The sequence below is a fragment of the Euleptes europaea genome, chromosome 8, assembly GCF_029931775.1.
Source record: "Euleptes europaea isolate rEulEur1 chromosome 8, rEulEur1.hap1, whole genome shotgun sequence".
NCBI lineage: Eukaryota > Metazoa > Chordata > Lepidosauria > Squamata > Sphaerodactylidae > Euleptes > Euleptes europaea.
In genome coordinates this window covers 51,625,169-51,639,267 of record NC_079319.1, presented here as the reverse complement: position 1 = coordinate 51,639,267, position 14,099 = coordinate 51,625,169, and the positions used below count along the sequence as shown (strand labels likewise).

Genomic DNA, 14,099 nt, shown 5'->3' with positions numbered 1-14,099 from the left:
GCTGGCATTTTTGCCATCCGGCCTCGAATTTGGATGAAGGGTTACACAACACTTTCTGTGACTTGTGCTCGACATTCCCCCCCCCCCAAGCTGCTATTACACTTGAATGGTAGAAGTAGAGCTTTCTATAACATCGGCACTGTGTCATAGGTTGTGAGTTTTCTAAAGATATGTAGAACGAAAAAATGTCATTCTTCAGTTCCCTTTAGACCCAGGACTTTATGGGAACCATTTGAAATGCAAGCTTTAGAACCATCACACTATGTTTTATATCAAAGGATAGTTTGTCATTAGTTGTTTATTATGTGCAAGTGGGTTTGCTAGAGTAACCACAAAGGGGGCATAAAAGTAGACTGGAAAGAATTGCATGGGTAGGAAAAATCTGAAATTCTGGGGCTTTGAAACTGCATGGTGATTCCAAAACCCACAGCTGTGCTCCTACTAACTGCTTCAGGTGAGTCAAATGCTGCTGGTGCGGCAGTAAATGAGAGCAAAGCTGCTGCTGCCTGGATGCTGCCTTTCATGGTTGGTGTATGTCCCGCCCCCCCCCCCAGCAGAAGCATTGTAATAAATTAGAGGGATGACATCAGTTGCCTCTTACTGTAATGACCCTCTGAAGCTGTCCGATTGGATGAGTAGCGTGCATGCAGTGCAACAAGCAAGGAGGTTGAGTCGGCCTTGCCAGTTAAGAAATGGCAACACACGTGGCCCCTGGGAATCCTTTCCCATGACAGGGTTGAACTTGACCCTTCCCCCGAGTCGAAGGAAGAAAGCTAGATTACAATGAAAGAATTTGGGGTCCCATGAGGAATTCTGGGATTACTATCAATTTGAGAAACCCGCCTCCTTTCCAGTTGAACCATAGTGTGAAACAAGTGCATTATGGGAATAGCTTTCGATGGCCCCAGGCCTGACCTCCAACGTCTAGTCCCATTGTGTAGACTGCTGAGCAGAAAGCTGCTAATCTTGCACAAAATTGAAGCAGTGTAGCAGGGAAGGGAGGTTTTTTTTAACCTCTTCCTTACCATGCTGTATAGTTGAGTTTGGCGAGGGGAGACTGGTGTTATGCATATCTCACCCAACTCAGCAAACTAAAAGGTCCTGCACCCCTCTGGGGAGTGTGTGGTTAAGACTGGCGGAAATGCTTTTGTGTGATCCTATTTAATCACTCCCAGACCATTTTAGCTGCGAAAGTGTCAATAGCTGCTTGAATTTATGGGTTAGTGTTGCAAGGTGTGAATGCCCCAATCCTGATTTCCCTCTCAATGCCACTATAAACTGATAGCATTTGATTGTAGGAACATCCATTTTTCATTGTGTTTTAACTGATGTTTCAACTGTCCTCAACATGCTCTCCCCCCCTTCTAATTGACAATTTCTGTCCTTTACATCTATAAGTGGCTCTGTTCCACAGCCCTGCAATTAAGCATGAAACTATAATGTTTTCTGCTTAGGAGTGATGATATAGTACTCATTAAAACACTAGTCAAAGTGCTGAGTTACCATTGCAGTTTTGTGGAATGGTACAAATAATTCTTAATAGTTGTGGGGGGAGTCATATAGAATACAAATGTCAAAGAGACTGTTTAATTTGTACCTGCAGAAATACTAGCAAGCTTGTTTTTTCTTCTCTGGGTCACAAAGAACAGCTTGTGTGATCCTCTTTCAAACAACAGTCTCCTCAATGAATGGGTCAAACAGGCCCAGCTGTTAGTCAAGTAGACAGCTAACCTAAAATAATGTACCCGTTGCTTCATCGTGGAAGTGTGTTACTTTCCCCTGCATTTGCTACTCTTACAATATCATGGTTTTACAAGAATAAGGAAAAAGAAAGTGCATTGTGCTCAGTAGGTTAAAATGTTCAGAATGAGGACTCAAGCACTACATTTCTGAGCCTGGTAGAAACTTGCAACATGGGCCTCCAACCTCACACAATCTCACCCCAACTGAACTGCAGAATGTGTTTCAAAAAAGCTACACAATGGGACCCAGGAATGCCATTTCTTTGTGCAAATATCAGGAAAGCCCCAGGTTTGCAGGAAAAAAATCTTTTTAAAAAGTGGCGAGCTCCCCACCCCATTAGAAGCAACTGCTGCTTTAAGAGAGGAATGCCCTCTGAGATCTCCTGAGACAGTATTCTAAGATCTTGGTGGCCATTTTTGGAGTTGCTACGCAACCATGACAACATTGTGAACCTTCCACGCCGTAGTTTCAGTCAAAAAGGTGGGGGGGAGACTGAAAAAGGTGAAAAATAGCGTAGAAAAGGAAAGAAAACTTGAGATAGTGAAGTGAGGAGAACAGAGAAAGGTAGTAAGGTGGGTGGGAAAGAAGAAAATGGGAAAGGCTGCCAGGTGGAGGGAAAGCTGAAGATGGGGATAAAGGAGAGTAGGTGAGAAGGAAACAATGAATGGGTAGATGCTGTGGTGATTGGCAAGGGAGAAAAAGAGGAAATACTATCAGGAGGGGGAGATGGGAAAAAGAGGTGCCCCCTACATGTTTACCTTGAGTTATGCAGTGACATAACTAGACCCATATATCATAGTAATGGGGTTGCAGTTTGGGGCAGGCATACTGGGCCCTGAAGTGTACACATTTCCCTCCCTTCTTTGGGTCCTGATGTTATGAACAAATTTGGTGGAAGTACTAATACGAGAAGCTGTGCACTTCTTACTACAGGGAAATAGTACAGAGCACATGATGCTGTGCATGTTACAGTTGGAGTGCTTGGTCCTTGATGCCGCCAGTTAAAAGGAACTGGAGTAGCAGGGTTCAGAGATGCCTCGAGTCCAAATCTTGGAGAGCTCTGTGAAGTAGATAGTACTGTGGTAGACTGATGGTGTGATTGGGGTGCACAGTAGCTCCTTATAACCATACAGAAGAGGTTGGCTGCAAACAGTAGCATTTGTTTGGTTACAGTTGTGAAGGTTAAGTTTTAGTGAAGAAAAGGTAGTACTTCTATTTCACTGAGATGTGTTTTTCCCTTCCAGATTAAGAAGTGCTGTCTGAATTTCACTCCACAATGGAACCTGCATCTTTAATAAGAAATTGATTACCTAATACAAGCAATCAATAAAGCAGTGCCAGCAATCCAAATCAGAAAGTGTAGTGGTTAGAGTGTTGGACTAGAATATGGGAAAGCCAGGTTTGAATCCCAACTCAGCCACGCAAGCTTGCCATGTGACCTTGGGTCAGTCACACACACCCGGCCTAACCTATCTCACAGGGTAGTTGTGAGGATAAAATGGAAGAGAACAACACAACTTGCTTTGCGTCCCCTTGGGGAGAAAGGTGGGGTATAAATGAAATTTCTTTTTAAAAAATCAGGAATTTCTGTAAACCTTGGCCCAACGTTTAAAATAGATTGATTGTGATAACCTAATTAGTCTGCCACCCCCATATCTTTTCCTTGGCAGAATATAATCCTCAGATTGAAATTGGATTTTGAACAATGTATCAGAAGGCTTATAGAAATTGTGATCAAAGGTCTTAAGTATACACTGGCAGAGGGATATACACGCACCATTATTAAACAAACACGGCCTGTTATTTTTGTAGCCACAAAAATAAAAGCTCTAGGCGGCTTTTAGGAACATGGAGGAACATTTTAAAAGATTCTATAGGAATGAAATGAAAGCAACCACGTTTTAATTTATAGAGGGCAAGGGATAAAACTCATGTTTGCAGATGACACAAAATTATTCAGGATAGTGCAATCCAAGAATGACTGTGAAGAGCTCCAGGAGGATCTCCACAGATTGAGTGGGAGACCGTGTGGCAAGTGAAGTTCAGTGTTGGTAAGCGTCTGAACGTGCTGTGATTGAGAGGGGAAAAGATCTAGGGATCATAACAGATAGCTCAATAAAAGTGTCAACCCAGTGTGCTGCAGCGGTGAAAAAGGCAAACTATGTTGGGAAAGGGATTGAGTGGAAAGAGTTGACCAAGAGAACTTTTTCTCCCTCTCCCCAAATAGTTGAACTTCAGGACTGGGCAACTAGGGCAGATGGTTGCCTGCATGAGATCAGTGGTCAACACTGACCACATTTGTGGACCCTAGTTCACCCTAAAGAAACACTGCACATCGATATGGAAATCAGATAACCTTCGCACAAAATGGCTACAACTGACTAACTGCAAACAATGCAGAAATTAATGTTAAGATTTGTTCTCCCATATATTTCAACAAACCACACAATAGGAAGGATAATTCTGCAACCATTTTGCATAACTGTAAAGGGGTGATATGCCCAGTGTAACTAAGAAATTCCAGCACGGGGACAGTTTAAAGCCTTTATTTAATAGCAATTAAATTACTCAGTTAACACTATACTTCCAAACATCAATTAAATTATACAAGAGCAGCAAGCCTTATGGAATTTACTCAGTTTTATACAAATATATAATTCCATAAAGTTTCTTGTACCCCAAAGAAAGGGGTAAATCTGCCGTGTACAGTAGACTCAGAGCTGCCTTACAGGCTTTGAAATGCACAAGACTTCCTTCCAGGGTGGTTGCTGGTGGCAGCAAGTGCTCCAAGGGCAGTGGGATCCATTTGCTTAGGGCCATCCCCCCTCCCCACCCACCTCTGACAGTGCTGGGCATCGCTCTCCTAGTGCATTGCAGATTTAAATAAAAAATACTTTATCTTAGTTCAAATCCAACTTTGAAAAGATTCAAATGGCTCTTAATTCCTTAGAGATATAAGCATGGTCATAAAACATGAAAGAGCAAATTTCAAAAACACTGCACTAAACATGGAATAGACACTGCTGAATAATGTTAACAGTTTGCCCTATATTTCAGATCTCGGGGTAAGAGGAAAAGGTGGCTGGTGCAGGGACAGTAACATTTCCAGACTCACTATCCATAATCAGTATTTTATGAAGTAAGAGAACATTCTATGATCCCCTTCAGAAAGTTAAGTAAGTCTTCCCAAGAGTGACCCGCACTAGTCTAGCTCCATGCCAATGTAGTATTGCATTTGATGAATGTGCTTTTGGTATTCGACTCATAAGGAATCTCAGGCTTCCATTAAGTCATCACAGCGAGCATGGACCTAAAGACAAAGTGTTTCATTTCCGGGTGACTGAATATTTTATTGCTTCCTTCAGCAAATGTGGCTAGGTCTCTTCCATGTACAGCACCCATAATTGTTTTTTTGTAAGTTATGTATATATTACTTAATATAGGGAGAGTGATAAAAATATTTCCTCCCAAAGAACAATCTTGTGCCACCACAGCTGCTGCAGAAGCTGCTTAATAATATATTCAATTAGAAGTCAGTTTTAAGTATAGGAATAAGGGAAAACACTGAAAACTGATTAAGACTTGTTAATGTTAGCCTCAGGCTTCCCAATGCATCTTAATAAATATCAGGCAAGTTAAAGTAGCTTCTGTCCCAGTAGTTCCCAGAGTAAATCCAGTCATGTCCACCAGTGTAGGGATTAGGACCCTGATGAAACCACCTGAAAGGAGGGGAAAAGGCACACATTTAGAAAGAGCATATTTATTCCCCTGCAAGAGATATGCAGAGTGCCACATGCCTCCGTCTTGCATGTACGACTTTTCAAATGGGCATACTAGACATTTATTTATTTAGATTTATAACCCGCCCTCTTCCCATTCTGCACCCTTATCATCCTCATCACGTCTGAACTAAGGACGACTTAACTGAATCACTCCATTTCCTCTAGTAACTACTTTTGATTGTATCCAGTTGAAACAAATGGCAAGGAAAGAGAAAAAGGGGCGAGGGTGTTTAGTTTTCATTGGAAGTAAAGAGGCATAACAGTTTAAGTCCCATTTCAAGGAGCTTATAACTAAGGAGGGGTGCAAATTTGGGAACGAGGTTCTAAGTTGGTTCCCTCTTCAAAAACCATCTGCTCTCTCACCTAGAGAACAGACTGGTTAGAAGCAGGTCTGGGGCCAGTCCTTGTAAGGTGCGAATCTCACAATGGGTCCTTATTAGGACACTAGAATTACAAAGGAACTGAAAAGTCATCTACATACAGTAGAAATGGTCAGAATTAAAAAAATTTTTTTTACTATTCAGGTAGGCCTTTGCAATTAGGTTGAATTCTAACAGGAAAGCATCACAATATTTTTTTTTACCCATCATGTCGACCTACAGTGAAGCATTCTTGCGACTGCAACCATGGAGTCAGATGAATGGGTTTGATCTGATTTGTAATCCTTGTGCACACAAGATCTCTTCTGCATTCCCAACCTCCCCCTTCCAAGCCACTTCTAGCCCCGCGGAAGTTGATTCCCCGGGGTCCTGGCACCTGCATGGTGTAATAGCTATGCTGGTCAGCGCGCTGCAGTGAGAAAGAGAATGTAGGCAAAACCCCTCCCTCCTCTCTCAGAGGCATGCTGCTGATAGAAGGGGCATGAAGGGAGACTGCACTTCTTTCCCCCTCCCCACACTTGCAACCCACCTTCCTGCACAGCCATTATTCCACATGACACTAGGGTCAGAACTGACTGCTGGTGGGGGGAGTGGGGAAGAGCCATGCTTGTCACTGCCTGAGACATCACTGGATCCAACCCAGTAGTTCACCATATCCTGTGTACTGTTATATTGGGACTGTGCCTCAGGTTTTGGCAAGCACAGAACTTGCCTATGTGAAACACATTAACAAGAACGTACGAAGTAATGAGCCACCGTATATAAACTAAAGTGCTACCTGGCAATCTACAAATGCTATGGTAATGGGGAAAATGACAAGCCCTGTTCTCCTTTTGAGGTGGATCCAAATAATCCTGCATATCAACATACATGCAATGCCTATTTAACAAGAAGTGATCCAAATTTACAGCACTGTTCAGAAAAGAGAGTCATTTTATCTGACTTAGAAAAAAAGGATGCCAGAATTAATTGGGAAGAGGGCCAAATTCATATTTGGGAATGTCATTGTTTACAGAAACTGGACACAACTCTAAACCTTAAACGCAAAGCCAAGCATGTCAGAAAAGCAAGCAAAAATATGTATTAGAAAGGATCAAACCTGGGAGCCAGGGCCACTGTTTGACTTTGGAAAAAGACAAAACAAAAATGCAACTTACAGTGACAAAAAGACATTTGAATTAGTCTTATTTATTGAATTATTCTTAATTACTGAATTAAATTCTACTGAGTCGGACCACTGGTCTATCAAGGTCAGTATTGTTTACTCAACTGGCAATCTCCCTCCAAGTCTCAGGAAAGGTCTTTTAGATCATCTACCGGGACCTTCTGCATGTCAAGCAGCTGCTTTACCACTGAGCCAAGCCCCTGGAGTCCACTTTGGACTCCCTGTTTGGATGTAATTGAAAGCTATGGTTTTCCACAAAAGCAGAAACATTTGTCTATCAGGCTACATACAAGAGGAGCAGGAGTGTGGAAGCCTAAGGATTCCCCAGATTCATTCATGGTTTGCCACAACGTCTGATCCAAGCCAATGCTCTCTGAATATCAAACCAAGTAGAAGCTTCAGAAGATTCCAATATTCACTCCTAATTCTTAGTTATTGGATTACTGAAAGATACCTTGACACGTAGGAACAGAATGAAGGCTTCTGCAATAAAGATGCCCTCCTCAAGAGGACATTCCAAATCCCCACCCGATGTTCATTATCATTATTTTTAAATGGAGGATTCTCTGGCAGCTGCCTAATGTAAAAGTGAATAAATGGATTTAGTTCAAGTCTTCTAGTTCACAATACTTTTGTTCAGATTTTGAGTATCAGATCAGGATCAGAGGAGCATGCCTATTATCTTGGGTGCTGTGGAACACAGGCAGGATGGTGCTGCTGCAGTCATCTTGTTTGGGGGCTTCCTAGAAGCACCTGGTTGGCCACTGTGTGAACAGACTGCTGGACTTGATGGGCCTTGGTCTGATCCAGCAGGGCTTTTCTTATGTTTGTATGAGTAACTTAGGACAGAGTACAGGGATTCAGCTTAAAATGAAACAAGAAAAACAGCTCCACCACCTTTCACCTCCTCACTATGTTCATCTGATAACATAATGAAAAATGAGGCAATTGAAACATGAAACTTGGAGGCATTTTCCCAAACAAGTGAAAATAAATAGTTCCTCAGCAGTTCAGTCTGGTAACCCATTCTGCCCCTGCACATGCTTCAGCCTGCCAAGTATTAGCCGGGCAGTGACCAAGGAGCCCAGGACACATAAGATCAGGCATTCATGATCCTATGTGAATGAACAATGTGCCATTGTCCCAGCCACCCACTGGTTTTCACCCTAAAAGACGCCTTTTGCCATACACTCAACCAGTGCAAATGTTGTGTTTGCCATTTAAAAATCCATCATCTGATTAGTGTTCTTGTCCAATAGCTGGAACTCCTTTTGGTGCCTTTAGGGAGGAGTGTGAGTGGACATTCTCAATTATTTGGAGAAGGAATGTTTTGCTGTGTAGCATGAAAGGAGAGGCCTGCCAGAAGATCTGAAATGCCTTATGAGCAGCTCATGTTGCAGCATTTTCAAAGCACGTTTTTATTGCAAAAACAGATAAATTGGTTTCCAAAAAGAACAGCTAAAAGCCTCATGACACTGACGTCAGCCATTTAGGTACAGAAGTGATTCCGCCCATCCCATTCTTTGTACAATAAGCCCAGGTTTACTTGGGTGCATTAACCTCCTGACTGCAAGCAACTAGAACATCCTGTTGAAATGAGTGAATGGTTGAAGAAAACAGGCATGCTGCCAAAAAATAAGCTACTTCCAAAAAGTTGACATGAAGAATGAATTGGGGCTAAAACTGAACGCTTTAACAAAACAGAGTTGCACTTTCCTGTATCTGCTGTTCATTGAAGTCTTCGGTGCAGACACACGTGGGGACTGTGCCTGCGTGCAGGCCTGCCGCCGGAACTTTTTATTAGCCTCAGACCTCTAATTGGGGATGCCCCTCCCCTTAGCAGGCGGGCCGGCTTTGCGCCGAAACCACCGCGTGCTCCTGGGCGGGGCATCCCCTCCCTCCTCAGTTCCTCGCCCGCCACCGACCAAGGGAATCTAATAGCTATGCAGACCCCTGCATCACCACGGCAAGTAAATTGCCAGACCAGCTGCTACCTAGTGTTTGAAGTCCAGGTTCTCAGGCAACTGTCTGATACTAACTCTACTATTCACTCTTTCTCCCCTCTTTTTTTTTTTTTTTTTAGGTCGACAGCGGGGTTGGAGGGAGGGATGTGTGTCTGCACCGAAGACTTCAATGAACAGCAGTTACAGGTAAGTGCAACTCTGTTTTCATTTTCAGTCTTCGGTGCAGCCCCACATGTGGGATTTTAGCAAGCTTACCCTTAGGTGGTGGGTGTCGATCTAGGAAAACAACATCTGGAGGACCGCCTTTCCCACTGCTGCGTCTTTTCTAGCCTGCAGATCCAAGGCGCAGTGTCTGACGAACGTGTCCTTGCTCGACCATGTTGCCGCCTTACAGATGTCACCGATGGAAACCTTTCTGTGCAGAGCAGCGGAAGAACCTTGGGCCCTGGTGGAATGGGCCCGAATCTCTAGTGGACATGTTTTGTTCGCAGTCTTGTAGGCGAGCTTCACCGCAGAAAGCACCCACCTAGCTATGGACTAGGAAGATGCTGGTTTCCCTTTCTTTGGTCCTTGATAACAAATAAAAAGGGATTTCGACTTTCTAAAGTGTTTTGTTCTGTCAATATAGTAGAGGACCGCCCTTTTGAGGTCCAATGTGTGAAGGGTCTTCTCAGCTTCGGAGGCTGGTCTAGGAAAGAATACTGGAAGAACCAGATCCTGTGTTAAATGAAAACTAGAGACCACCTTGGGTCTAAACTGAAGGCTCGGGTGTAACACTACCTTTTCATTGTACATCTTCAGAAAAGGACTATCAACTCTGAGGGCCACAAGTTCTCCAACCCTCCTTGTCGAGGTGACTGCGACTAAGAATGCCACCTTAGCCGACACTAACGATAGATGTGCGTGGGCTAATGGTTCAAATGGAGGCAGCATAAGTTTGGCCAGCACCAGGGAGAGGGACCACTGAGGGACCAATCTAGGAGCAGGAGGGAACAAATTATTAAGTCCCTTTAGGAAGCGTTTGGAAAGGGGGTGTGAAAAAACAGTATGCCCTTTGATTTTATCATGAAACGCCGAGATGGCTAAATCCACCCTCACTGAAGATACAGTGAGTCGTCTTGGTCAATTCCAGCAGGTAATCCAGTACCCTGGGGAGTGAACATACGAAAGGGGAGATACCTTTAGTCTTGGACCACCTGTCAAACCTCTCCCACTTTCTATCATATGAATATCTGGTAGAAGGTTTTCTGGCCTGTAGTATGACCTCCTTCACTGGGGAGGAGTGTGTGTCATCTTGGCCAGGGCGATTCTCCACGCTGTGAGATGTAACCAGTTCACATCGTGGTGGAATAGGCTGCCCCACCTGAGTAGCTCTGGATGATTGGGGAGGCTCCTGCAGATTCCCCTCGCTAAGCTCACCAGTTCCGTGAACCAAATCTGGCGGGGCCACTGGGGTGCTATTAGTATGCATGAGGTGCCGCCTGCCTTGATTTTCCCCAAGACCCTTGGCAGGAGTGGGAAGGGAGGGAAGGCATAAAACAGGGCGCCCGACCAGGATATTTGAAAAGCATCCCCTAAGGATGTCGGGTCATTCCCTGCCAGTGAGCAAAACTCCTCTGCTTTTCTGTTCTCCCTGGTGGCGAACAGATCGACCTGGGGGGGGGGGGGTCCCCCAGTCCTGAAAAATGGGCTGTAGAAACTGCTCTTGTATCTCCCATTCGTGATTGGTAAGGAACTTCCTGCTGAGGGAGTCCGCCCAGGTGTTGTGTATCCCTGCTATGTGTATTGACTTCAACTGGATGTGGTTTGAGAGAGCCACCTGCCATACTTTGAGAGATTCCAGGCATAGGGGGATGGATCCCGTGCCTCCGTTTGTTGATGTAATAAACTGTGCACAAGTTGTCAGACTGGAGGAGAGTTCTGGAGCCCCGCAGCATATCTGTGAATGAGGTAGGTGCGCAACGTACAGCACGTAGTTCTAGCATATTGATGTGTAGGGATGACTCTCTTGTCTCCCATCTACCCTGTATGGAAATGCCGTTGCAATGGCCACCCCAACCCTCCAGAGAGGCGTCTGTGGTGCGAGTGAACTCCTGGCTCCAGTAACCAAAAGGAACACCCTTGAGCAGGTTGGGCTCCGAGAGCCACCACTGTAAGGACCTCAGAACCCTTCTAGGGATAGAGAGTCTGTGAAAACGGGAGTGTCGAGATACATCAAAAGCTCTAATAAACCAGTTTTGGAGCCCCCTCATCTGCAGCCTAGCAAATGGAGTGACTGCCGTGGTGGAGGCCATGAGCCCTAGTAGCCTTTGTATTGAAACAACTGGTTGGTGTCTGCACCTTGAAAAATGTTGAACCATCCGTTTAATTGACACCACTCTTCCCTGGGGAAGGAAAGCCTTGCCCCTGCTAGAGTCCAGAACTGCCCCTATAAACTATGCTCGCAAAGAGGGCGTCAGTTTTGATTTCTTTAGATTGACCATGAGACCCAAACTATCGCATGTGGACCGGACCAGCTCAAGGTGAGACGACAAGGTACTAGGGCTGTCGGTATGGGAAAACGCTGCACCCTTTGCTCCTGAGGTATGACATAATGACTGCCACACACTTTGTGAAGACTCTAGGGGCTGTAACAAGTCCAAAAGGGAGCACTGTATATTGAAAGAACTCTGAACCATAACGAAACATAAGGAATTTTCTGTGGTCAGGGTGTATAGAGACGTGAAAGTACGCATCTTTGAGGTCTAACACTGCAAACCACGTATCATGGGTGATAAGTTCCATAACAGACGTCAGTGAGACCATCCTGAACTTCGAAATGCATAAACATTTATTGAGGGCTCTAAGATCAATAATGGGTCTGGAACCTCCATCTTTTTTCTCCACCATAAATATCCTGGAGAAGAACCCAGAACAGGTAGGAGAAACTTTCTGTACAGCTCCCTTTGTCAGGAGCTCCTGCAACTGGGGGGCCAATTCTGGAAAGGGGTTATCCCGTGCTGAACTAGCGGGTGAACAGGTGGGCTAGGCCTTCAACTCTAGGCGATAGGCCTCTAACACAACTCTAAGGACCCAAGAGTCCAAACAAATATTGCGCCAAGCTTCAGCAAATTTGGCCAACCTATTCAGGAACGGGAAGTCCTCATGGTTGGCTGGGGCAGGTAGTCAGAAACGTTGGTTGGGTTGTCTCTGGTCCTTCTGCTGGTGGCCGGTCGCGGACCTCTTCTTAAAATTGTGCTTACGCTGCCCCTGCTGGCTGGACTGGTGTTGAAATCTGGTTTGAGGAGGATACGGCTGGAATCTGTGGTACCGCTGGCTCCTCTGGAAAGATGATCCGAAACCCTGGTGGCGGGGTTGGAACCTATCTCGTTGAGGTTGAAATGAGGGAGCAATGCCTAAGGACCTTGCTGTTTGTCGCTCCTTCTTGATATTTGTAAGAAATTCTGTGGTGTTAGCGGCAAACAAAGTGTCTCCCTCGAAAGAGAGGTCTTCGACTTGGGATCTCGTTTCCACTGGGAGAGCTGTAGTGCGCAGCCAGGAGTGCCATCGTAGTGTAATGGCTGATGCCATGGACCTGGCCGCAACCTCAGCTGCATGCTTGCCAGCGCTGATCTCCTGCTTGGATAAGCGAGTAGCCTCTGCCTGGATGATCCTAAGGCTTCCGCCATTCCTATCATCTGTTCTGTCCTAAGCCTTAGATCCTCTGAGGGGGAGACTGCATCCGTATCACCCACCAACTAGTCAGGGGAAGGTTCGGAGATGCCTTCAGAGCTGTCGACAGATGCTCTGGTTTCTGAATCATCTGGCTATGATTCAACCCTAGGGCTCTGTTGAGTCAGTGGAGTAAAAGGTGAAGGTAGTTGTGGAGTGTCCAAAACTAGAGGCTTGCCCTGCAGAGTGATTTGACGATACTTGCAAAACTCAATCCAATCACGGACCAGTTCAGGTGAGATGGTAGGTTGAGCTGCGAGAGGTGCAGGAGGCTGTGGTGTCCTCTTCGGATCCGAAGGGTTTGGATCAGAGGGGTTTGGATCCGAGAGCAGAAGAGAGTCTTCTAACGGATCCAACTCCACGTCAGAAAAACACTGGAGCGGGGAGCCCAAATGGAAGGACGGGGTTCTCGGTACCAAGATTGTTGCCGGTTGGAAGATCGTCGGATCCGAGGTCGTTGGTGCAGGGGTGGCCGGCTTAGGCTTCGGCCGGATCCGCTATGCTTATCCCTATGCTTAGTCTTGTGCTTATGCTTTTTAGGGACATGCGTCGGATCCGATTGCGGGGACGCATCTGGGCGTTGGCTATGTCGGTGCCGAGCGGACGGATTGCGCGTCTCTTGGCGTCTTGGAACTGGCTGATGGGGAAGGAGCCATTAGGGCCTTTTTCCAGAGCTCCGTGTTCAGGCGGTGTGCACGGGCGTTTCGTGCCCGGGTGGAGAATTTCTGGCAGATGCCACAAGTCGCAACGTTATGCCCCTTGCCCAAACAAATTAGGCACAGTTTGTGTTGGTCCGTGTGTGGTATCTTGGTTGCACACCTAGGACAGAGTTTGAACGGGGTCTTGGGGGCCATCCCGGCCCTCAGCACGTGGCTGAGGGGACCGAGGTATAGCAAGCTCCTCTTTTCTCCAGAGGAATAAGAAAGGGTATGCGGAGAGACGGTCTTAGAGACCTGCGCTGAAGTTGGAGTGACGAATCGAAAATGATTGAAGAGTAAGGAGGAAAAAAACTCTGAGGTCAAAAGAAAGCTCTGTTCTTGGTGGCGGCAAAGAGGGAACTGAGGAGGGAGGGGATGCCCCGCCCAGGAGCACGCGGTGGTTTCGGAGCGAAGCCGGCCCACCTGCTAAGGGGAGGGGCATCCCCAATTAGAGGTCTGAGGCTAATAAAAAGTTCTGGCGGCAGGCCTGCGCGCAGGCGCAGTCCCCACATGTGTATTTGCACCGAAGACTGAAAACGAATCATTAGGAATGCACATAAAATTTTTATTTTGGTTGTTTTATTGATTTTGTTTGGATTCTTTGAACTAAGCTGAAAATGTGTCATTACATTTTTAACCCATTTAGTAGCTGTTTC

At 45.6% G+C, this 14,099-nt stretch overlaps 1 protein-coding gene across 2 annotated transcripts in view; it reads right to left on the bottom strand.

The window, feature by feature from the left end:
* Positions 1-5,181: 5,181 nt before the first annotated feature.
* OSBPL1A (oxysterol binding protein like 1A) overlaps positions 5,182-14,099 on the bottom strand; it is a 95,912-nt gene continuing 86,994 nt past the window's right edge. For both annotated transcript variants that reach the window (XM_056854213.1, XM_056854214.1), the window contains one exon: positions 5,182-5,462. In XM_056854213.1, the coding sequence (XP_056710191.1) occupies positions 5,360-5,462 (103 nt within the window). In that variant the 3' untranslated portion in view covers positions 5,182-5,359. The remainder of the gene's footprint in view (positions 5,463-14,099) is intronic.